At 43.6% G+C, this 26,455-nt stretch overlaps 1 protein-coding gene across 6 annotated transcripts in view; it reads right to left on the reverse strand.

Annotated features, from left to right (window-relative positions):
• Window positions 1-26,455, reverse strand: part of CCDC85A (coiled-coil domain containing 85A) — a 142,841-nt gene that overhangs the window by 12,167 nt on the left and 104,219 nt on the right. For 3 of the 6 annotated variants that reach the window (XM_079329444.1, XM_079329445.1, XM_079329448.1), the window contains exon 4: window positions 3,679-3,755. The exons of the other annotated variants lie outside the window; for them this stretch is intronic. In XM_079329444.1, coding sequence (XP_079185570.1) covers window positions 3,679-3,755 — 77 coding nt within the window. The remainder of the gene's footprint in view (window positions 1-3,678; window positions 3,756-26,455) is intronic. 6 annotated transcript variants of the gene reach the window in all.

Raw genomic sequence — 26,455 nt, forward strand, 5'->3', positions numbered from 1 at the left:
ACAAGGATGTACAGCCCCCAAAAAAGGACCTGAATCAACAGTGCAAGTGAAAGGAACACAGCAAAAGAGATGGGAAAGGACCAGAAGCCTTGGAAAGGCAAGAATGAGGGAACAGAGGCAGCAGGGCCCAGGTCAGCATTTTGCAGCATCCTGGCAATGCTTCCCCTCCCCTTCACCAAAAGGGAAAGCAGAATTACAAGGACAAAAAGTCTCCTCTTCCCCTGAAACAAATAAGAGCTGAAGCAATTTAAATTGGGTGACTTGCCAAGTTTGTCCTTTGCAAATGCATTCACTGTCATTACATGACAGATGTCCACATTCCCAGAGTGTTCCAGCTGAGCTGATCAGCCCTCAAGTACCACCCTTACAAAACTCAGGGGTATCTCCAGCTAATTGACATGTGGATGCCAGATCCTGATGTGCTTCCCCAGCACAAGGCAGGTCTGGAGGACACTCCTCTCTGCAGGCCCCTGGAGTTACTGGCTGACATACCAGGGCTGTCACAGCCCAGGGAGCTGCAGCTGGGATCCAAAGCCAATCTTTGATGCCTACATCTTTTATTAATTATCACTGAGTATCCTCAGCTCAACAGCATAGGTGCTGTGTCCCTGTGTAGCGGGCTGGGGTGACAAGATTTGAGTGGCAGGGAAGATTTAGGGTTTTAGTAGTGGGGAGACTTTAGGAATGGCTTCCCAGTTCTCAGCCCTGCAGCTCAGTGCAGATGAGCCCCCTGTCACTGCCCAGCCCTGAGCACACATTTCAGAAGAAGGAAAAAATTCCCCATCCACCCTGTGCTGCTGATGGGGAGGAGATGGAGAAAATGAGGAGTAAAGCTGAGCCAGGGAAGAAGGGAGGGGTGAGGAGAAGCCTTGCTTGAGTGCTGCTCACCCCTGGGCCTGGCTGCAGCCAGTCTGGCATTCCCAACACAAGACCCAGCTGTGTGCCATAAATCTTGGAAAGTATCTGCTTTCTTGCTCTAAAGTGCTGCTTGTGGCCAGAAACTGAAAGAGTCTGGATTATATCTTGTTGTTGGAGAGAAGGAAAACAGAACAACAACAACAAAGGACAGCTCTCACCAGAGCTGTAACCTGCAGCTCCTTCTAACTCTGAAATCCTCTGAACCACATCTCAGCCCTGTGCAGCACAGTAAGAGACATTAACAGGCTTAAGTGAATATTCCCATTTTTATACCTTTTCTATTACCTGATCAAACTAAACTACTGACTCAGTGGTGGGACTGCAATTCCCCTGACAGAGGAGCCCCTGACAGAGGGTACAGCAGAGTGAGCTGAAACTCAGGTTCCATTTAAACAGTGATGGCAGCACTTAAAACCATTTGCTTTGGAAATGCTCTTGCCACTAAATATTAATAAAACTTTTACATTAGAGGTCTGTGGGGTTTTGAGAAGAAAACTAATACATATGGAGGGAGACAAGCAAAGCAAAAGAACCACATCTAAGTGACAGAGGAACAGAATGATTTGTCTGGAGAGGTGTTGACAAATGTGTCACAAGTGACAAATAAGCAGAAAAGGGGGAGAAGAAAGGATATTGAAGGCAGAGAGGAAAAAGAAGAAAAGTGTGGCAGGAGGAGAGAAAAAAGCCTGAGACAAGGCCAGGGCTCTTCAGCAGAGACAGCAGAGGTGTCACACTCCCAACTGTGAGTTGTCACCTCTCTCCTAAGTGTAATCCTGCAATTCCCAAACCCTGCCAGTGCTCCAGCACCTCACCAGGGAGAGGTACCCAAAAAGCAAAAGGCATTTCTCAGAGGCACTCCTGAAATTTTAAGGCAGGCCACTGTAACTGAATAAGGGCCATGCTAAAAACCTTCATCAGTTGCACAGCTTGCTGTAGATTTTCAGTTTATTTGTCAAAAGCTTGGCTTGGCTCCATGCCCAACAAACTCCCATTAAATGGAATCAAGCCAGAGTTGATGCATTTCCATCCTGTATCCTTGTCTTTGTGGCAGGGCCTGCTCACCACTGGGGTGAGCACATTCCAGGTGGGACCCACAGGAATAACAAACCCCCAAAACAAACTCAGGTGATGAGTGCAAAGTTAGAACAAACTCAGTGTCTACACTTCCTTCCTCTCCCAAAGCCAGGACTCAACCAGGAGGAAGAGTAAAATATGCCAGGAAATGTGAACTCTTGCCACTCATTAAGTCTTAGAATGAAGTATCCAGAGATATGAGGAGATTTTTCAGAACTCTGCCACAGATCCTTGTGCCAACAAAACCACACATAAGACAAACTGAAAACAAAAAGTAGTTTCCAGGCTTGCTCACCTCTCTCTTCAAAACCCTACCCTCAGCATATTTTATTTCAGTGATTTTTGCAACAGCTACAGGCTTAGGTGCCAGGCTGCTCCCACAGGCTCTCTCCTCTGGTTTGGCACCCCAGCCAAGGTATTTTCACTGAACTCATTGCACAGTGTGGGTGTTCCAGGCTTTGGTAAGATTTGGGAATGCTTTTTGTGGGCTCTGCCTCAGCACCTTCAACCCAGACAAATCAAACATAAAACACACAGACACTTCTAAAGATTTGGCCCATGAAGAATGTTCTGCACAATTTATCTCCCAGTGCTGTTCCAGACCCAAGACAAACCACACAGTATTTTTGGGTGGGGTTGTTAACATTTGCCCTGAAAACCATTCTTGAAAAGAAAATAATATTCATTGTTTCTGTGGATCAAATTTTGTCTTTTCTACTGGAAACTGTTTACATGGTAGTGAGAAGAAATTTCTTGCTGTCCTTTTTTCCAGATCCAAAAATTAGGGTAGAGAGAAGCCAAGTGCCCAAGGTGACCAAGCAAAGAGCTGCAGAGGCTCTTCCAACTGTCATATGAAAGGTGAGGAGAAAAGCCATCACATTTTACTTAAAATCTGCCTTAGGAAAAGGGCAATAAATCTGTGCCAGGGGATTTTACTTCTACATCATTATTATCTTGGATTTCACAGTCAAACAATGCTACTAAGTCCAACAAAAAGCACTTTCCTTCCTCAGACCAAAGACTAGTTTTCTATTTAAACAAAATCCAACTTCTTTTCAGATGGGCAACTTCATTTGAAGACCTGATGGACTTTTCTAAGGATTATTTAATGCAATAGAATAGAAATACATTCTAGTAAGTATGTGCATATATGAAAATTACAAGTGCCTTTGATTCATTTGTACTCAACTCTTAAACTTTTCATTCTTAGAAACATGATAGGAAAACCTTTAACATCATGCTTGCTTATTTATTCAATTGAATTTCATTCTTGCATTAATGTAGCTAATATATTCCTTAAAGTTTTAAAATAATATAACCCAATTATTACTTAGAATGCTTGCACTTTTAGAGCAAAATATTTTGGTTAACTATAAAAAGTAGTTGATATTTTAACAAGAAATTCTTGGATTAAAACCAGAATGCAAAGGGTCAGTTCACTGTGATTCCCAACCTGTTAATTAATTAATTAATTAAAAGTAGCACCTTCCAGGAAATCTTTCTTAACAAGGTATCAAAGCCTGCAAAGGAAACAAAAATTAATGACAGCATTGTCAGAGCCTTAAAGGAATCCCCTAGTCAAACAGAGCAAGATGAGCAAACAGCAGTGAGAGCCTTGTGTTATCTGATGGTCAAAGGCAGCAGGGCAGGGGCTGCTGCTGGTCCCTCTCAGCCCGGGGCACCCACCTGGGGCAGCAGGCGGTTTTCCTCCTCCAGCTGTCTTACTCTGGCCTCCAGCTGCCTAACATAGGACAAGGTTGATTCTAAAAAATCAAACAGAAAGAAACTCGTATTATCCACAGAGATCTGCTTGTGTTTACCGGTGCCAGAGCCTGTGCCACGTTATTGCTTGTGATCCCAACAGACTGCCTCTCTCAAGTATCCATGGAACATCCCACTCTGCTCCTCCCAGGGCACAGCAAACACACTGATCCTGGGACTGATCAGTTCCTTGTGGTTTGTGATTCTGAACCTCTGCACCTTCAGGTGGTCCTGTCTCAGACCCAATGACTCACAGACAGACACTGGGTCAGCAGATGTGCTGTGCAGGCAGCAGGGTCAGGCTCTGTCCCAGCTCTGGGGCACACACAGCCTGTCCCCAGGCAGCACAGCAGCCCCTGGGCTCCAGCCCAGCTCTGCCAGTGCTGGGAAGCAGCTGTGTGCCCCCAGGATGGCTGACAGCACAGCTCATGCTCCCATTGCCCTGCTCTGCCCTCAGAACTGCACCAAGAGCAAACCCTGCCTGCTCTGCTCACAGCCACTCACTGACCTCCACAAGGGCAACTTTTGGTGCCTTGTGAAGAACATGAGTCACTCCCAGGCTGCTCCCAAGGACTTGACATAAGAAAAGGAGATCCCTGATCTGGCACTAACAGCACCCATGAGTTTTGCCATCACACATTTCTTGGGTCACGTAGAATTGCTGCTCTTAAAGTCCTGCATCTAAGAGAGAGACATGGGAATAGGAATGTAGCACTCAAGTGTAAGAAAAAAGGTGCAGAAAAACTGCTGTGACTCTTGCACCTCCTTGTACGTAGGTGGAATTCCACATGTACCCGTTCCTGACTCAGTGATCCACTCAGCTTCCTCTGAGATGGCAATTCCCATCACTCACATTGCCATGTAATTAGCAAAACTGATGATTGATGGTATGGAATCTATGGGTATCAGGGCAGTGCTGATGGCTGATGCAGCCCTGCAAAGCTGCATTGACAGCACAGCTGTTCACTGGTTTAAACTGACAGATGAATTTGGGCATGAATTTCCTCTGATACCTCCTCACTACTGCCCGCAAAATAAGGGAAATAAGGTGTCACTTCCTCCTCTTACAAGATTGCAATAGGCTAAAATATGCATGGGAATTTACACAACATGGAGACAACACACAGTAATTTGTCAAAGGTGATTAATGCCCAGCCAGGCAGTGGATTAAAAATAGCTTTGTGCAATAAAGGAGGAAGAGGTGATGTGAGGTTCTGCGTGCTCTGCTGCCTGAGGATTTTCATAGTTAGTGATGGGTGCATCTCTGGAGACCTGCTGAGCCCGGCTCAGATGAGCACTTAGGAGATGAACAGCTCATTCAATTAACTCCCTCCGACAGGGGCCCTCCCACCAAATCAGCTCCTTCCCAGCACAGGCACTCCTGGGAGGAGTCACAGCCCTCGGCACAGGCAGCAGCTCCCGGCACACCCCAGCCCTTCCCTGTGCTGTGTTCCACCTGGAATGGCTCCTGAGCACCCACCTGGCCTGGCCAGATCTAAATTCCTTGTTACAAGTTCAGTGCTGTGTCAGCACTGTGTCCAAACCACAGGGTTTGGACTTCATGCTGTACCCAGCAGTTCCCTCCATGTGAGCTCCCCTCTGGATTCCCTTCAGCTCCAGCTTTCTGTGACCTCCTGGCTGAGCATTCCTTATCTCCTCAGACAGCACCTCTTGGCACCATCTGCCTCTTGGTTTTACTCCTTCACTTGTCTGTCAGGAGTCCAGAGCAGAGATCTCTGCTGCTTCAAATCACACAACTCTGCCTCAGCTCCCAACTTCCCAATGCCAGCTCCTAGCAGCTGAGGGTTTGGTCTGGAATCTCTGTGCCTCTTAACCCTTCCCAAGTGTGAAACAGTTACTTAAATCTCCTCTTGTCATCTGATTTAAAGGGGAAATTAGGTCATCTACCAAAGGTTTGAGCAAGCAAATCCTAATGTATGTGATTCTTCTTGACACATAGACTAGTCACATATATATTTCAGGATCTGTTAATATATTTATGCTGGGATGTTATGAGCTTAGAGAGAAAATGAGCAGAAAAGTCAGTCAAGGACATAGGAGATGGAGAAAATGAAATCACCTGAAGTGAAATGTTGTCACCAAACTTTAAAAAAACCCAACCAAACAAAAGTTGCACCTAGAAGTCTTTATGAGAAGAACTGTATGATTCATCTCTTCTGCTCTGGAACAACCTGTGCAAACAGGACAATCCCTGGCTCATGTCATCACTGCCTTGGTTCCATTTCCACTCCTTCCCATCTTCCTTTGTGAGGCACTGCTGAGAGTGTAACAACCTGGAAAAATTCCCATTCTCAGGAATGGGTTACCACCAAATGAACTTCCCTCCTTGAGCTCCCTGTGCTCTTAACACCACTGAGAATGTGATCAACATGTGCTGCTTCATCCCAGGACTGAAATAAAGCCATTTTCTGAACTATTAGTGACACAGAAATATTTTGCTCTCAGGGAAATTCAGTGACAATTCATCCTCTCTCCACATCTGTCACTCTAACGTTGTAAGAGAACATCAATATTTACGTAGCTGATCTCTTTTTCTTTTGACATCCACACTCTTGAAGCAAGGAGATATTTTGGGGTTATGTCAAACTTCATCAGACACTTATGCTGCTGCCAAAGGCATATTTGTGCACTGGCTTTATCCATTTTTATATGACTGTGCCTGGTCTCAGTCTAGCATGGAATTCATAATATTCTTTAAGCCAGATTATCCTCTGATGTTTTAGAATGGGTGAGGATGTCATGTTAAATTCTGATATTTTCATTTTTCTTTCTGAGTTTGGTTGTGTTGTTTTGGTTTTTTGTTTTGGGGGGTTTTTTGGTTTTTTTGGTATTTGGGGTTTTTTTTGTTTTTTTTTTTTGGAGGCTTACAACTCACAGGCAGCTGTGACACTGCACTGTTTCAGGTATATCCAACTTTCCAATTTTGACAAACTCCATTTGTTATGCTGCTCTTCCACAGTCACAGAATTAACCAGGTTGGAAAAGACCTCTGAGATTCCTGCACTGTGCTGGCAGGAATTTAATAATTGCATATCAAATCAGATTTTGGTCATTCAAACCCACACCCAGCACACTGCAGTGACAAGTAAATAATCTTTTAATAAATGGGAAATGAAAACCAAGGTTGTGCAAGGGGTGCTCTGAGCCCTGCTGTAACTACCTGGCAGCTCCCCACATTTAGGAAAGGGTTTCTCTGCTAACTGGGGAGCAGATTCAATGACATGCAAACCATCTCCCTGTCCTAGAATTCCTGATTCATCTGATTTAATTACCTCATTATTAATATTCATGACTGAGACACACTACCACTGCAATCCATCCCCTTTCAGCTACCTTGTTTAGATAGAAAAAAGTGAAATGGCACCATTGGATTTACACTCTCAGCAATTTACACCCCCTGCACTCAGAGCTGGCAGCATCCACCTCCCCAGGGCAGGATCAGAGGCCCTCCCAAGGTCATTTTTAGCCCTGTCTCCTGTGATTTCTATTAGGGCTGCACATCTTACATAACAGCCTGTACTGAAGGAGTGCTGGAGAACTTCTCATTAGAGTGCAGCTGAATTCCCCCCAACACAGGGCACTGGGATTAGTGCTATCATGTAGAAAGGAAGACATCTGCCCAAGGCAGGATTTCATTAAGCTCACCAGAATGTTTAGGAGCTATTGACAGCAAAGGCACATATTGTCAGGAAGTTTTGGGACAGTTTGCATTTCTCAGTCTTGCTGTTGTCAGAAATTGTCCCACCCCAAGCTCAGATTCTTCGTGATTGTGGATCCAGCACTTCCTGACTTCTCCCAGGAAAAATATAATTAGCTAAGCTAAGCAAGTTCACCAAGTGTGTCAAAACTGAATTCTAGCAAAGGGAAAACCAGCACATGCTGGTTTAAACACTCAGGATGCAGTGGCAGCCCTGACACTTCTCAGGCATCATGTGCCATGTTTCCCCTTTCCAGCACACATTATCCACAGACAGGTGCTAATTACCTTGTAATCAGAGAATTTGATTCAGATTACACACAAAAATAGTGTGTTTTCTCAGGTGCAGCAGCTTTTAATCACAGATTAACTATTAATTAGACTAAAGCATACTCTCCTTATCTTAAGGCAGCCCTTTTAACAATTCAGTGGTGGGGTCTGGCTCAGACCCCAGGGTGTTTGCATTTGCCTGGGTTTATGTGCCACTGTGGATCAGGCAGTTTAACTGGGCTGCCTGTGCACACACATCCCTGTGGTGAAGCTCTCCCAAGGCTTTCCTTCTCCCTGTGGTCACCAAGGAATGCCCCAGGTCCCCCAAACTCTACCTGTGACACAACTTACTAGAAATACATTGTTGGCTTCCACTTCATAATGTTACTGATTTAGGCTGGAGGTTTTGTTGCACATTTAGCAACAAAATTTCCAGTAGAATTCATCTGGAAAAAAATAAGTTAAAAAAAAAAAAAAAAAAGTTAAAGGTTTAAAAACCTTGCATGGAGAATACAGGATTCAACTATAGGAGCACCTAAAAATGATCTCAGATGTCAGCTGAGGTAACACAGCTGGATAACACTGTCACACTAATGGGCTGCTGAAACATTAACCTTGCTTGCTTTGGGGTTTTTTGGTGCTGGAGGTGTCAGCAGCAGGGCTCTCCTTGCTGGTCTGTTTGATACCCTGTTAGCTCCCTTCAGCCTGTGCTAAATGCATTTGGCACCTTATTGATGGAAACAGAGAAAATCAAAGCCATTATGCTGTTGCTGAAGCCTTTCCCACTGGCTGCCAGCTTGCTCTGGTATTGAGTGGCTGTGGTTTATGATCAGTAAAATCCCAGCACTCAGGTTTGTCCCTGTGCTCATTAGGAGTGTCCCCAAGAGCAGCACAGCCCCTGGGCACAGACACAGAAGGAAGGGGGGTGGGTGTTCAGCAGGCTCCTGCTGAATCAAATGGGGCTGCAAAAGGCACCAGCTGAGAACAGCTCTGCTTAGGGAAGGAAGGGAGATGAAGCACTCATTCATCTCTCCAAGCCAGTGCCCTCACCTCCTTCCTTCCCTAAGCCAGGCTTGCCTTCTCCAGCTTTCCACCTGAATTTCACAGGAATCTCCACCTTACACTGGTCACATGGAATTGCATCCCTTAAGTGTCCCTTGCTGAAAAGGCTCCAGGTCCCCTGTAAACCTGTGGCCACCTCCAGCTTCTCCCAGTTCTGCTGTGCCTCTGTTAAATCAACACTTACAGGAGAAAATTAAAAAAAAAAAAAAAAAAAAAAAAAAAAAAAAAAAAAAGAAAATACAAAGCTTCCCAACAACAGCAATATTTGTGCAAAACCCAGAGGGTCAAACTGACTGAGACACCAAATACATGTACTAAAGGTCAGTCATAATCCCCACAGATGCTCACAGCCACTTTTCTTAGCACATAAAATTGCATTTCACAGGCACATCAGATGTTGAAGAGACATAGTTTAGAAAAGTTAGTTTAGGGGAGAATTTTACTATTGGTACAGCAATCTCAAGTTAATAATACATTGGCAAACTGCATCTTAGGCCAAACCTGAAAACTACATCTCCAGGAACTCTGAATCAGACCAAACCTCTCAATTAATTTTATGCTTGTCTAGTGCCTCATTAGGAGGCAGTTATCCAACCTGTAAACTCCCTTTTTATGGGTTACTGTTTGTGTGACTCAATCCCAAACTCAAACAGTGTTCCTGAGGGTACAGAAATAGAAGCTCTCACATCACTGAAAGCATTGAACCATTGAACATTTTCTTGCTACAACCACAAAAGAGATGCCAAAACTCACAATAAAGATCAATGACCATGTGAATGTGTGGGGGAACAGCCAACTCACAACTGCTCCTCCTCCCTGAGCCAGTGAAACCAGCAGCCCGTGTTTTGGGTCTGTATGGGGGGAATTTGGATGGGGCTGCAGGAGATTTGGGCAGAGGCAGTGCCAGGAAAGCAAGAGGGGTAGCAGGGCCATTCTCTCAGGCTCTGATTCCAGCTCCTTGTTCCACTTCTGATCCTGTTAATGCCTCATTCCCTGCAACAGGAGCATCCTGCATGAGCTGTGGTGTGCACACAGCATCCAAAGCCTCCTGGAAACACAGCAGGAGAAACTACAACCCCAGCAAGCATCCAAGGGAAAAAGCAGTGAGATGCACACAATTACCCAGCTCCATGGGAGCATTCCCACGAGCAGGCAAGGGCAGAGCTGGAACTGCCAGAGGAACACAGGCCAACCTGGGCAAACACAGCAGAGATTTCAAATTATCAGGACAAAGGAGGGGTTTGGATTAATTTCTCCACACTGAGTGATTAAGATGTAGGACAGGCTATTAAAGGCAGTAAAAGATGTTACAAGATTAAATATGTCCTGGGGACTGAAACCACCCTGGTGCTTCCAGAGCCCATTAAAGAGCCATGGTACAGTAATGCCTGCCTGTCCCTCCTGAGCTGGGCACATTTAAAGCAGGAAAGATGAGCGTTTTGTAAAATTACTGCACCAGCAAGCTCAGCACAGAACCTAATTCCAAGGAAAAATTACCTCTATCCATTTCAGCTGGCAGCTACACAATAGCAGAGGAAAAGGCTGTGGGTACAGCCTCCATCTCCTCTGCAAGACTCTTTTGGAATGATTGGGGAAGGGATAATGAAAAGAAATATTCAAATGACAAGGTACTTAAAATCTATCAGTGCAAGCATGTCATTCTCTAGGGACTCACATCTCCTGGGCTGCTCCCTCTGCAGCTGGAGCTTCCATGTCTCCAGATGAAATCCCTTCAAGGAGAAAGCCCCAAGAGGGACCTCAGAGATCAGGAATCAGTCTGTGTGTCCAGCTCTGGCTGACATCATTACTCAACTACTTCAGCCCTTAGGAAAACTCTGCAGATGTCTCAGCATGTTCCTGATAGCCCAAACATCCTGACCTTAGGGGCAGAAAGATTCCTGAGCCAGAGCAGAGCAGACATCACCCAACAGAGGATCCTGCCCCAGCTTCAGTTCATTATTTCCATTTCTGAAGATCTGCATGTCTGATCAGTATCTCTGTGCTCCTGACATGATGCTGGGATTATGGGATAATTCCAGAGAGACTCCCAGCAGCCAGAGCAGAGGGGACTCAGGTGCTGCAAGCCAAACCCTGCCACATTACACTTTTAGGCTTCCAAGATCTCCCAGGGATGGGATTTAGGCACTTTTTATGTCTTTCCCTAACCACATGGTGGGATTCTTTCTGTCCTAAATCCATATTCTCCCCTGCTTTGTTGCCTTTGCTGCCTTCCTGAGATCCCTGTGGCTGCATGCTACATTTGCAGCTGGGCCTGGGAACTAATCAGACTGTGCTTTATTTTGTGACAGTGCACAGATAAATGTTTAAATGTTGTGAGCATCTTCCTGACCAAAGAGGTGAAAAAGTACTTTTACTTTACTACTTCCAAAACTCAACTCTCCCTCAGACACAGCAACTGATGCCAGTGCTGCCCCAGCACCTTCTCCTTTTATATTCTGAGCACCATTTCATCCAGCAGAGATGAAATCAGCCAAATGCAGGGATTGCTCTGGAACCTCAGAGTGGCAAATTGGCAGCTGCAAGGATTCCTCAAGCTCCCATTTGCAGGGCTGTAGTGCTGTGTTCAGCACATGGACATCCAGACAGAGCTGGGATGACTCAGGGAGAGCAGCCCAACTTGAGAGCTCTCCCAGCTGCTTATCTTCACCATCAGAACAAAACAAACATTTCCAGCAAGGTCTCCTCTGCTGATTTCCTGGTTACTTCACTGATGGGAAAGCAATTTACGCATTTCCTCTCCCCAAACACACAAATAATTGTGCAGCTTTTGGTTCCAAGGGCTGCTGGAAGCCCTTGCTGAGGTTTCCAAGGAGCAATCCATGACTAATCCTGTGGCCCTGGCATGAGGAGCCCCCCTGGGCCCTTTCTTGCCCCTCCTGGGTCACATAACACATGCTGAAAGATGAGTCAGGCTCAAACATCAAGTGCATGTGTTTGTGTGGGCATGTGCACGTGAGGGGAGGGTCTTTCCAGGAATTACTTGCCCTCAAATTACCAGGATTTGGTTCTGGCCACTCTGAAAACTTCTTTTGTAGGGTCACAAGGAGGAAGAATTTTGTAGGGAAAAAGATACAAGAGATACATGAGCATTTCCCAAGCAGGTGGTACAGTCCCATTTATCATCTCTGATTAATACTGCTAAAGAAACTAAAATATAGCAATGTTGTGAAATAGAATAAATTCTAGAAAACTTAAAAAATACTGACATTTTTCAATACCAGCAGCTGCAAAGTAGGACTGAATCTCCTGAGATTTTTGAGAATGAAGACAAAAAGAATTATCCCCAGGTTTCTGGGCATAAAATACAGATGTGAGTGTAACTACAAACTGCAGGAAAACTCCAAGTAAAACAGTTTAGGGGGGGAGGGGATTACAAATCCCATTATATTATGTATGACCACAGCAAGTCATGCCAGAGACAAGCAAACCAGCCTTTCTACTGCTTTATTACACAGGGATCAGCTCAGATACTGCAGTGCTGTGGGCATGGGAGGTAAAATCAGTGTATAAATGAGCTGTCAGGGCAGCTGCTGTAACAAAATGCAGACAGCATCCCAAAATTTCTGGAGAAAATTGAGACATATAGGCAGCCTTGGAGGTTTAAGGCTAGAAAAATGCTATTAAAACAAAGCAGTCTGGCTTCCTGCCCTGTGGAGACAAAGGAATTTTGATAATAATTCCAGGAATGCCTGGTTTCCTTTTCACTGCTGGAAGTGGATATGGTCAAAAGAAATCTGTGGGGTTTTTTCCTGTAAAGAAAATCTTGGCAGAAACAATCGGACCAAAATTAAATTTATGAATGAGGTCTTTTGTGTGACTTAGGACACGAACATAAGATCTGCAACAATAAATTATGGCAGGAGGGTTTTACATTTCATGGGTTTTGTGAGCCTGACAACCAGTTCCATTCCATGTGCACTATTTCCTGCCCTTCCTCAGGACAAACCTTCCATGTTCACCTATGGAAACAGCAGGAGAAAACCTGGATCAATTACCCTCTGTCACTTTGCTGACAGCACACTGAGCACAAGAAGGAAACTCACCCACCCCAGCTGGAAAACCACAGAACATCCCACAGTGTTTCCTGCATCCACCCGCTCTAACAGGTATGGAATTGCCTCCCTGGCATTAAGATTTGTCACACTACCCCTGACACAAACATGAGCCCCAGCAGTCCCCTGGCATTTCCCAGGTGGCTACAAGCAATCCTGGCCTCAGCAAGGGCACAGAGAATTCCCTCAGCTGCAAACCCACAGGAGCTCCCAGTCCAAAGGAACACAGAAAAAGGGAGCACAGGATTGGAGAATAAAAGGAATCTCCTTTCCTCCCATTCTTCCCAGAGCAGTGATTACAACACAGCAGCCCCAGGAAGAGCTGACACACAAGACAATGCCCTCCTGGAAAGGTGCCAGCAGCTCAGGAAAATTATAAGCTTGCTTTTCCTGTAGCATAAACACATTTCAAGGAGGTTCCTTGAAAAACAACAGCAGCAGCTCCTCTGGCAGAGCAGCCCTGAGAGCTCCACTCCCCTACCCAGCCTGCTCTTCTCAAGGAAAAGGGAACTTTTTGGGACAGCTGAAATAACCCTTTCTGGGGCACTCTGTTCCCAGCTCTAGTGGGAACTGAGCCCTTCCAGAAGGGCAAGTCCCACCATTCCTCACCAGCCAAACTGTGAGTTGGGCAACAAGTGGGGTGAGAAGTAATGGGAACTGCTCCATCTGCTCTGTTGAGCTTTGGGTTGGTTTGGGGTTTGGTTTGGTTGCACCTTTCTTTTGCCCACTGTTAGAAATAGGCAGAAGGTAAAAAAGGCATTTAACACATCTCTGGCCCATATCCTAGGAAACAGTGTTGAGTTTTCCCACCTCAGTCTCCTCCTGCTCCCATACCTGTTCTCATCTCACTCCCAGCTTTCACTTTCACTTTTTGGTAGGGGAATGCTTGCAGAGGCAGCTGACAGGGCTGGCTGAGTTTGCTGAGAGCATTTTCTCTGTGCTGACCCAGGCCTGGCTCCACAGTCAGCACACAGGGACAATTCACACTGGGCAGGACAGCCAGGAAAGTGCTCCCATTGCAGAACATGAGGTGACAAAGGGGGGATTGTTGATAAGCCATGGCTTTTCCCTTAGTCAGTGGTCCAAGGATGCTATGAAGGGTCATACACACACTCCCAGGAACTGACTCCAAGGGATGCTTCCCATCATCAGGGAAAGAGGAAAAGCAACAGGATCAAACCAGGCTCCCCCAGGTGTATGACTGGCAGCCCTTTGTGGTGGAGTCCCTAAGTAAAAAGGACTGGAGCTCTGTCTCCATTTTAATGAGACATAATTTCCAGCTAAACATCAGGAGCTTTATTTAAAAGCCATTGAGCCTTGTGTCAACTTCCAGATTTGCTTGCTGATTACTGTCCTTACTGAGGACATTTTACATTTTTGATGAAAATCCTTCTCCTTGAGCTAAGCATGAACACACAGGTTACTGCTCTTAGAACATGAGATTAAAGGGTCAGATCTCTAAAGGACTGGAACTTTTAGTAAGAGACAGATTAAGATAGACTCACACCTGGATTTGAAGCTTTTGGAAGGGAAAGACAGAGTGGCAGAGTCAAAGAAAGGAAACCTGACCTCAGTTTGAACTAACAAGTGGGACAGATCTTTTCTTGTGCAAGTCAGAGGAATGCTGACCTGTTTGGGAAAGCAAAATCAGAGGAAGTGAGCAACAATCAGCAATCTTATTTCCAGAAAAGCACCTTATCTTTACCACCTCATTCTTAACACAAACACAATGTTTCTTGTGAGGCAGTAAAGAATTCCCTGTAATGAAGTTGTGCTTTTTTCTTGCCATCCATTACATCCCTCAAGCATCAAGCATTTGCCACTGGACACAGTAAATGCTGGCAGTGGCCAATGTGGTTTCAGTGTCATTGTTCACTGTGTCAGGTCAATTCCTACTCTGTTCTCCTTGCCAAAGCCCAAATAACATCCACTGCTGGGGCCACCAAACCAGTGTCTTTCACAGAACCACAGAACAGTCTGAGCTGGAGCAGCAGAGCACATTTCAGAACTACAAAATAAATACATTAAAACAAATTGAAAATGTTTTTTTGTTGAAAGCTCTTCCCTTGCAACAAGAGCTGCCTCAGTTCATAATTCCAGACCTCCCTGTGTCACAGGGATTTCCTAGGAACAGGACATCCCATCACAGACACAAATTACTTCAAGATCCAAATCAGTTTTCCTAGTCTTTAATCAGAGACTCTTTACTCTTCAATATTTAACACACTGACCTAGGACTAATGCAGGACACTTGTGATTTGAGTATCAATTTTTAAAGTGCTTCTGAAGCCTCAAGAGGCTTTTCCCACTAAAATTCAGCCCATGCTTAACCTATTTACATAGTCTTTCATCTCCCTGTTGTAAGAACATTCAATCAAATCTGCTGAGTCAGATAAACCTCTTTACAGAAGAAGGATATTTGTCCTTTGGATTCAGGGTTAGAAAATATAATGGAAACCACAAGTTTTCATAAATTCTGTAGTAAGCACTGATATTCTAGGGAAATGTCTTTGTGAGTTATTATTTGCTGCTTGGGGAGCATATCTGAGGAAATTCTGCATCACAGAAAAGCTTTCTGATGCTGTAAAAAGATAATTTCTGTACATCACAACTTCTCAAATCAAGCTCCTCTCCCTGTTGAAATACTGAATCAGACCCATCCAGCCCACAGTTCATTTAGGGCACTGAGCAGATCACATGTCAAGCCAAAGTCACTTTGATCCTAGAAAAAAAAGGAGACTGTTGAATCAGCAGTGTCATCCAGTAGATTAAATTTGCCACTAATCCAATCAGATCCAGCAGTTACTTTGCCTTACATGTTAAGCACCCCCTCCCAGACTATTAAGGACAGTGTATTTCATGAAATGGTGCTGGTTCATAATTCCCATCTCAGCACAAATGAAAAGGCAGTTTGAGTTGCACTCCCCTTGCTGATGTGTGGGAGCCCCTGGCAGGGTGCAGTGCCACAGAGCACTTTGCACAGGGCAGGGAAATGGCTCAGAAATGTTGTTCTGCTGCTCCACTGGCACCAGGAGGCAGCACTATAATTAATTATTCCTGGCCCTGGCAACAACAATGCAAAAGTTAATCAAGCAAAAGAGAAATTAAGGATGTTGTTACTCAAAACACCGAAGTTTTATAAGTTGTATTTCTTGACTGTGAGATTATTTCACATCTGCCATTCATTTGTTAAAGCTCCTCTGTGTTAAAGCTCTGCAGAAAAATGATGTTTATTTGAAATGTCACCTTTAAGGAGCCTCATACCAAGTTTAAGCTCAGTTAGCTCATACCACACTAAATTGAAAATCTGGTGAAGGAAAGATGAACATGACTGAATTGCACTTTTCATAATGCAATAGCACATAATCAAAGGGAGGATTGCTGTCCCCAGCAGAATTCTCTCTAGAAAAAAAATCTGTTTCATTGTAACAGGACAGGTTAATTACTTTTTGCCCCCCAATAAAATTACTTCTATATAATTTTTTGGTTATTACATTAGAACAAATGATGCATGGACAATTTTAAACATGATTTCTCTCTCCATGAAGACAATCAATTAGCAAACTCCCAAGTCCTTCTGCAGTTTTTATTCTGGGTTTATTGAAATTCTCTTCAGATTTTACTCCATTCTCATTACTCTCTCTGACTGATAATTTCTCAGACTGGGAATTAATAAATAAGTAATTAATTTCCCTACACCTTCATATCACCCATCAACAGAAACTATTACCTTGAACACTTAGAGATGTGCCAATAAAAACACCTGAAGCCCACAGAGAGCAGTAAGAGTGGCCACTGCCCCCATGCCCTCCACACTTTGCTCCTCTGTCCTTGTCAAACACATCTCTTAGATTTGACATGTTTATCAGCTGGATAAATACACACATTGTTAAACTTCACACTCAGAAGCATCACTTTGACCCTGGGGCAGATATTCACATTGTATATTTTTGCAGCTGGAGGACCCACAGAGGAGAAATTTGCTTTGAAAAAGGCAGCCAGGTCAAGGCCATATGAATGAAGATTAAACATTAAGATTTATTTAAGCAAAACAATTTTTTAAAATAATGAACCCCCCCCCAAAAATAACATTCCAATGAAGTTAGATCCTGTTGCAAAGAAAGATGAGGGGAGAAGTTTGAAGGAGTGCAGGAGTCCATTTTCAAGGGTGCAATTTAGGGCCTCTTTCCAGGGGTTGGAATCACCCAGAAACATCCTGAATGCCAATTAATCCAGGGTGAGAGGGGCTGTCCTTGGCCAGAAGGTGCCTTGTCCCTTCCATTGTTTCTCTGACCTGGCACTGGTACTGTTGGCATTTTGGCTGCTGCTCTGCATCCCCTTTGCAGCCAGCCAGGGACTCAGGGCTTGTTCCTTTCCATGGGTATTTTCAGCAATTGTCCCCCACATTTTTGCTCCTAACAGGCCTGTTTTTGTTACAGGAACAAACTGTAACCCTTCCAAATACTCCTTTCAGAATGGGAATTGCCCATATTTATTCCTGGAGCCTGTCCCATCTCCAGAGAGAAAATGTCTAATTACTCAGTTCATTTCAGAGACTATTCACTCACTCATTTAGCTCCAGGGGAAAGTGAGCACTCGTGGCAATTTCTTACCAAGTCTTCTAATTCTGATAATGTCACCAATGTAATGAACATTATGATATGAATGACCATGACATATATTTTCTCCAATAAACCAGTTCAAGCAAGGTCCCCCATCCCAAAAAACCACAATGGGAAGGATGATTAATAGGCAGAGTTATATTAATATTTAAGAAGGGATTAATAGGTACCTTAAATAAACAATGTGTCATGAAAATAGGATCATGTACACATTTTAAATCCCTCAACTGAAAGTAAAGCACTTGCAGGAAGTTATTTTTAATTTCATAAAAGAGTCTAGAACAGTAGCTGAACACACATGCTGAGCTGGCAGCAAAACAACAAAGGTGTAGCTGTGGATCACAGTTCTCAGGACAAACAAAACATCCCAGTTTATTCTAGTTTAAATCCCAGTTTTTTCAGAAGTATCTCCCCTCCCATCCCTAGCACATCATCCTCAGCACCCAGGGAGACAGAAAAAGCCAAAAATCCCTTTCAGCACTTCCCAGAGAATTCACACAGCAACTCTCCCCTCAGAATAAATGGTTCAATGTTGAGTTAGAAACCTCCAGAAATAGAACTTTGAGATTATAATTTACACATTCCCTCTGCTGAGGTGTTGCTCTAAAAAGAAACTGCTGAAGTGAGATCTAACACTGAATTAAAAATTCAGGGCAGGTAAGTTCCATGAGGAATGTCTATGTATTTAAGAAACCCATTTATATTTCTCCCTGAGCTTCCTTTTCATGAAATTGTATTTAGAATTAATAAGATTTAGAATTATATTTAGAATGACACAGTCAACACTATACAGCTGTGCCCATCTTTTTAAGATGCTTTATAAACCAATTTTCCTAAAGATTTCTCAGCAATCTGAGCTAGATATGGATTTTTTCCCCCTATTTTGCAATTCTGCAGATATTTGGATAAAAAAAATAGACTTAAACAAAATGAAGCTTGAAAAAGTACCTGCTAATGACAACCATTTGCTTAATGGCAGTTGTTCAGCCAGTGCAGCAGGAGACTGCTTACATCTGCCAACAGAAACCATTTTTAAAAATTAGTCTTGTAAAGCACCACACATAAATCCACGGAAAATCAATGCCCATGGTTTCTATTAGGAAGTAGCAATGAATTATTCCTAATCCAAGAAGGAAAACAAGCTGCCTTTGATTTTTTTTTTTTTATTCTTTCCACCTGCAAAATTCTGGAGGCCACATCCAAATCCTTTATCAGTGAACTTCTCAGTGACTCCTGTGGGCTTGGGGTGACACCGTCCTTAATCTTGTCAACAAATTCCATCATATCCTTCAGAGAAAATCCTGCCATTGTTTTAAGTATGTCTAATCCATAAGGACAAAGCTTTAATGAGTTTCTAAATTTATATCTTAAGAAGTAAAATAAAATAACATTTCAAAAACCCCTGTGACCTAGAATCTGTTCCAAAGCGCTGCTCATTGCTTTGCTCCACAGTGAGGTCTCAACATTTATGGGATTTATCCCACACCCATTGGAAAGAGGCACAAAGCAGGAAAGGCTCCAGTGCTTCAGAGGTGGTTTTCATATCCCTCAGACATGACACCATTTCTACATGAGAGGCAGCAGTTCTAGTAACAACAAGGAGTGCAATAAGTGGGAACTGCAGGAGATTTCTTGATTCTCACAGTCCATCCCTTAGGTGGTTTAATAAAGGGCAGGATATTGAGCATGGCAAAGTGAAAGAGATAAAATTCATAACAACTCCTTGTGTTCCACAGTTTGTTTATAATTTGGCAGTTGTGTAATTTAAAAGAATGAAGCAGCACTTCCCAGGCAGACTTTATCAGCCTGAGAGCAATAACATCCTTACCTGTTACCTGGAGTTTATTACACTTCCAGCAAAAGGACAGATGGAACACCAACCTTTCACCTGCTTCTAGTCAAGAATTTAAATTCCTCCAAATCCATACCCTGCAGGAAGCTGCAAGGCAAAATTGTTTCGTTGGTCCCTTTTAATTTAATTTTTCACTTCAATCCATTCACTTAGATAAAACAAATTAAGGTGGTAGGGGAGTGGAAGATAAGTGAGTGTAAAAATAGATGAGGTTGCACATACTGCACCTCTCCCTCTATGGTCCTGTGACCTCTTCCCCCTTGATCCTGGTGCATTTGTAGGAAGGAATGCCTTAGCTCTCATTCACAGACACTGGTGGAGGGCTCCTCCCTTGTTTCATATTTTATCTCTACTCAACCTCTTCCCTGGCTGCTCAGCCACATTTTCACAGAGAGGTATGTGTGTATCTTTAGAATGCAATCTGTGTGGTGTTATGTCTGCACATCCAACCCAAACAAATTTCTGCTTGCAAATTCCCTTAATTATAACCATGCACTGCACTAAAATAAGGCAGAGTGTTTAAAATCACAGCATCCTCAGGCTGAGCTCACAGGAGTGCAAGTCAAACACAAGCTGCAGCTACACTGCAAATGCAAACAGGCTCTGCACAGAGGGAATCCCTCCCAACAAGCACAGCTCTGTGCCTGACCTATAAAAAAATTACAAACAATTGGTGGGGTAGGACTTGAGAATGAAATGAAGCTTCAGTATAAATGGGTAAACACAGCTTTTAAATGGTCTAATCAAGTTGGTGCTGCAGCACACAGGAGTTGGCACACTGAGCTGCAGCCAGATTGCTCTGTCACTCATGAGTCCCTAATAGCCACATTTCAGTCTTTTTTCTATTATGAATTGCTTCTAAGTATCAAATTTTATTTATATGTTCAAACATCTTAATTTCTTTCATTGCTTTTCAATTTCCTGCTACTGCATTTCATAGAGCACCTCCAACATTTTTAGAAGTAAAATAAAGATTCAATCTGTCTTTTGAAGTTACTTCTTGTTTATATATTTTTACTTTTCCCCCTGCCTCTCCTCAGAGATTAAAGTCTTTTCCAATTATCCCTCACCAATTAATTCTTTCTCTTGCCTCTAAGGAGGAGATGACCACAGCTTCACTTATTATTAACAATGAAGCTTACACAAAAAACATACATTTGTATTAAGGTTAACTGATATCAAATTCCAGTGGAATTAGACTAATTTATGATATTCAAGTAAGTTGATCTCAAACAAGTTTGTTTTGCCATGGGATGCATCTTGAGTAAGTTTATTTTCCCAGGCATGACTCATTTCTAAAGCAAACACCATCCAGAGTGTGGTTTCACTCCCAGAGATATTTGAATCTTTTGCTAAAAAAGTGACAGAAGGACAAATATTTGAGACCTCCTCTGGGAAAAACTTCTGGTTGATCACTGCTTTAACTGGGGTTTTCTTCCTGATCTACTCACACCTTGGTTGTGAATTCTGCAGATGCTTCCTCTGTTCACTTTTAAATGTCACTCTCTTTTCATGTCCCAACCATTTTTAAAGGCAGATTTTCTTAGCTGCTAAAAGGGCATTTGAGAGGGCATAGCAGCAGTCTAACATTTTCAGCTCCTGTCCTGCACTGTGTCAATTTAATCTCATCATTTGCCTGAAAGTTCTTTCATTCTCCTTGTTTAGGAACCTACAGACATATGGCAGTAGTTGTCTAGAGGCAAAAAGAAATGACATGTGGCATGAGCTGAGAGCAGGCTAAGGAATATTAACAGGCAGGATGTGAGGGCTTTCACTGGAGGTAACAGAGTTAAATATAGATCTGAAGTGTCCCAAATACAACAGCAGCACTTTCCACAGGGGTGCATGAGCTATAAATACCTGGGTTTGTGATGGCAGACTCCAGGTGAGGAGCAGGATTCCTCCCCAGCTGAAATGCCAGTGCTTCCCCAGTGAAGCCCACAGGAGACAACAGCAGGAGCACACAGCAGCTCCCACTCATCTGCAAGGTCAGTGCTCCAATACTTTGCTGACAACAAAAAGCACTTTCTGGGGGAAGCTGCAGGTATTTATTTCCCTGGCTGCTCTTGCACTGGTTCAGCAAGAGCCCAGGGAGCAGGGCTGGGGACCTGCTCCTGCTCTTAGTGAAGATCAAAAGTCACAGTGATGAAATCAGGGAAAGGAGATTTAGCCTACAAAGATATGAAGGTATTTGCTTCCTTTTCTTTGATGAAATTACTCCAAACTCAGAGTAAGGAGCACCTCACAGTCAGGGTTTATACAAGCCCATGTGCCTGTTAGACATTTTCAGGTGCAAATCAAAGGGAGAGCAATACAGATGCTCTTGTAAGTCAGAGGTTTAACCCCATGTGCATCACACCCTCACCTGTTTGACATTAAAACTGCTCTGCCCATCCAGACCCCTGCAGAGTCCAAGCTGCAGCTGAGAGAGGCTCAAACATGAGCAACTCACCCAGCCCAGGGGATGTAAAATGATGTTTCAACTGATGCCTCTTCATGAGGCTTTTCCTTCACCTTCCCAGAAAATACTGAAAAATCTGTTGTCTTTTGATAAGCTTTACTTTTAAGCCTTCAAAGAACAAAAGGGAAAAATCAGTGGGGCTAACACAATAAAAATAACTGCTGGTAAAAATCCCTATAAAAGGGAAATACAGCTTATTGTGCTTGCAGCTTTACATGCAGCTTTCATTCCTTCCTAGAGCTTCAGCAAAGGCCAGGAGACAGACTATTTATCAGAAAACCATCAAGCTGGAATTTCACATCAGGCTAAGAGATCCCAGCTGAGCTGTTTACTTCTAAATAAAAGAACCCATGAAGTATGGTATGATGCTCAAATTCCTCCACTTGGAACCCCAAAGCTGAATGGTGAGACCCAGAAAACTCCCTCCACAGTTCAATTCATCTCATTTTTGAAGTTCTGCTGCACCTGGTAACCAGATCCACAGTGCAGAGCACAGCTTTAGCCAAACTATGTCATGAATTGCACAAAATACACTGGCTGAGCTTACCAGGTAAAATGGACTATTTTATTAAACAAAAAAGTCAGGGTATGGAAGGAAGATAGAAAAGGAAAACTTCTGCATCACTGGGGTGGCCACTATCCAAATCTTTGCAGCTTTCAGAAGAGCTGTCATTGTTTGATGTCATGTATGAAATGCCTTGAAGATCTAAAATGAAGCCAAATTCTCCATCAGTCAGAAGCCCTTTGCATTATGCCACCTTAAATTAGTTAAGGGTTTGGCATCTCATCTGCTCCATTTTTACACCCCTGTGGCTGCAGGGGGCTGGTTGCATGGAGTCAAGTTCACAAGGCCCTTCTCTAGTAAGAGAGAAGGAAAAAGAAAAGAGGGATTTAATTTCCACAGCTCTATGGACAGGAGTCATTTTCTTCCCTCCTCATTACAGTGCCTTTGATTTGTTAAAACTCTTCTGGGGAGAAAAAAGAAAGTGAAAGGAACAAGATGTATTAAGATGCATAAACAGCCAAACAAAAAATCTCTGTATTCCAGCTGTTATTAAATCAGATTAAACCATCTCCAGGAGTCAGATCCTCTCTTACTGAGGAAAGAAGTGAAGAAATGGCTGAGAAAAGAACTAGTCTCAAGAAAAGCATCATTATTATTTCCTTTCCACTTCAAAACTCTTTCAGTCTCCCTTGATTTCATCAAGATGCTGCCTAGACAAGTAAAAATAGTGTCAGCACTGAGACTACTTGCACTGCAACCCATTGCTGGCCACTTCCAGCTGCTGTATCCTTGCTGACAGCACATGAGAGCATCCCTACAGCTCAGGATGGGCTCTCTGTCCCCAGGAGGATGGGACTGCTGAACACAGTGCTCCTCTCCCCTCTGACACAGCAAATGTTTGTGCTTCCAGGGCCTGCACACTCAGCACAGCAATTCAGAGTTCTGCCACCTCTGCTGTCCCTTTGGAACAGTTACTATTTGTGTTCTGGCAGACTAAAACACCCTCAGCACAGCCCAGTGCTTCCTGCTTTTCTCCTCTTTTCTTGGCTCTGGGACAGCATCTCCAAAACTTGACACCAAATCTGTTTATTATTTTGAGCACTCATTGCATTAAGTGTAAGGAATACTGCCTAGAAACTGCACAGTGCCCTTTTTCCCTCCCCTCCTGTCCTTCAGAAACCTCTTGTTCCTGCTGACACTGCCCACCTGCAAAACCTCAGCTGGGGGAAGGATTTCAGATTGATTTCTCTAAGGAAATGAATATAAAAAAATAAGAAACAAACACACCATTAAACAAATTGCTTTACTCATTAGTCAGGCAAATATTTGGGGTTTTTTGTGCATTCATGTACAAGATTTTAATTTCTGTTCCCTCTGGAAAAAAAACCAAACCTTCCAGCACAGCAGGTACAGAGGGACAGCTTCACACACTCCCAGAGTTGGTTAAAATTTGTTCTAGATTTCCAGTACAAGACATTAATTCCTTCTCTAATTTTTTTTTTTTTTTTTTTTTTTTTTTTGCCTTTCAAGCAGCAAAAGCTAAAGTGAAGCCCACAGTGCAAAGTGGGCATGTAACACCAAGAGCAATTCATCCTCAGGGAGGCATCAAATCCAAATTCTGCCCTGGAACATGAGGATGAAGCTTCTGCAAGTGTGACAGAATGAGAGAGAGAACTTTGTCAGGATTCAATGAAGATCACAAAGCTCAAGCCATCTGAATTTCCAGAAGCAGAAGCTGGAATGACACCTGTGGCTTTAGAAAGTACAGTTCATCTCCTTTCCCTGCTTTTAAAGGCATCTAAACTAGGCTATGAACCCTTCAGTGTTTCCATCCCAAAGTTTTATCCTGTTTCAAGACCATCTCTCATTCCTTGCTGACATCAATCAGCTTTTTAGAAGTTTTAATTCCACTGATTAATTGTATTCCAAAATGCAGCAGTTTTGATGCACGTGCTGCTCTTGGCCAGACTTTTATTTTTTTTCCTACCCTGAGGAACCACTTTTGTCTGCTAAATATCCAGGGAAGGGACACTGTACCAGCACTGAAACACACAGCATCTCTGTGACATAAAAAATGAAGCCCAGGCTGCCACCTGTTCCATCTGTCACATCTCACACTTCCTGAAAAAGAGGAGCTTGATCATCACCCATCAAGACTTTGATAGTGACCATGGGCTCCTGTCTCAGGGATAGTAACAAACTGTGGTGTCTCTTCTGACAGCACTCAAAAGGGATTTTAAACTTACAAGGAGATTCTGCACTATGCTAATTTCCTCCATCACTCATAATAATAATGGAAAAGTTTATTATTTCTTTGACAGGAGAGTGAGGAGCACACCAGAGAGACAGAAGAGAACCGAAGCAGCACTTGCAAAAGAAATCAGCAAAATGTGTTTCACCACTGAAAGCAAAGCCAAGGCTGAGAAGTGCTCAAAGTTCATGCCCTGAGCACCTGGAGGAAGGAAGAACACCTCTAGGAGATGTGGGAAATTTCACAATTTTTCCAGGGGTGAAGTCTGAGTGCCAAGAGTCCTTTAAGGAAACTGTCTCATAGCCACAGTTGTTCCTCAGACAGTCTGGCCAGATTTGGGAATGAAAACCCAAACATGGATCATTCTGATGAATCCAAGATGACAGATAACAAAACAGGGAGATGTAGAAGGAATTTGATGATTGATTTTTACCAAACAGAATATTCCCTGAAATGTTGCACTGCAGGGCTTGGTGTCTGCAATACACAGAGGAGCTGTGAGCAGCTGAGGAACAGTCACCTGATACTTATTTATTTAAACATGAAGGCCAAAAAACTGGCTTACAGACCATAAAATTCTTCAGCACTTAAGTTTCTGAAGATGTGTAGGAAAACAAAAGGGAAACAGAATTTCCAAGAGAGAAAACAGGTCAGAGAAAGGATTTTTTTTCCCCGGAATGATTCTTCTTGGCATAATCCTGCATCATGCCTACCCTCAGCAAGCACTTTTTATTATAATTAAATCTATTTCATCTGCCAAGCCACCTGCAGAGTGGCAGGGACAAGAGATGATGTGAGGATGGTTGTGATACAGAGAATAAACAGGTGCTGTGAGGAGAGAAGAGACTCTAAGGACAGGGGGATACAGGGGCTGTGGTTGCTTGGAGCACATGGCAGCACCACACAGCAGCTCCTGACAAAAACTGAGTGATAATTCCACCACCAGTGTCTGCAGAGAGCCTTGGAAAAACTTTCAAGCTCTTGGTCTTGGGTATTTCAAAGAGCAAGTAGAAAGAATCTCAGCTTAATATTTCAACCTTTACCCTCATGGTATTTATGACTGATTCAAAGGATAATGGTTTTCCCACCACAAACATACCAGTGTTCTTTGCAGAGGTTAAAAATCCAGGTAACAATTCACACTGACCCTGCTCAGCTTCCAGATGCTGAGAAGAGCCTTGCTTGCAAAAGCTTCTTTCCTTTGAAATGAATAAAGGATTAAATGAAACACAGAGCCTTTGCTTTTGTCAGCCTAGACACTGCTGAGCCCTCATGTCAACCTTCAGCCCCAGCCTGAAGCAGGATTATGAAACAACCTCTAAAAAGCAAAGTCAGGGGCTCACCTCAGCTCTGCAGGGCAAGGACCAAACCTGCTTCAGGACCTACACAATGCACCCAAGTCCAACATTGAGCTGCTGTGCAGCCTGTCAGAGCACACACTGCCTGACTCCCTGGATTTGGGGAGCACAGCTGATGCTGATGGTTCCAGCAGCAGACACCAACAGCCCTGGAGGCTGACACTGCTGAGCTGAGCTTCTCACCCATCAGCACTCAGCCTACAGACCCAGCACTGCCAAAATGAGACCTCCAGGTCAGGCTGGTATGTAAATGGGTATTTTTAGAGCCCTGAGTGTAAGGGACCCACTAGGGGAGCAGCACAGGTTTCCTCAAATCCCCACAGTGCAAGAGGCAGACCCTAAGAAGAAATCCCAAAACTGTGTCATGGGGTGCTTGTGCTCCAGAGAGATAACCACAGCACATTAATCATTTCCCTTGCCTCTACCACACCTCTCCCCTCTCCATTTGCTGCTGTGGATTCTCCTCTCAGTTTTCTGGTGCTAATCCTCTGCCTGAGCAGATTTTTTTCCCCAGAAGTTAAAGGGTAAAA

The sequence above is a fragment of the Erithacus rubecula genome, assembly GCF_903797595.1.
Source record: "Erithacus rubecula genome assembly, chromosome: 2".
Lineage (NCBI taxonomy): Eukaryota > Metazoa > Chordata > Aves > Passeriformes > Muscicapidae > Erithacus > Erithacus rubecula.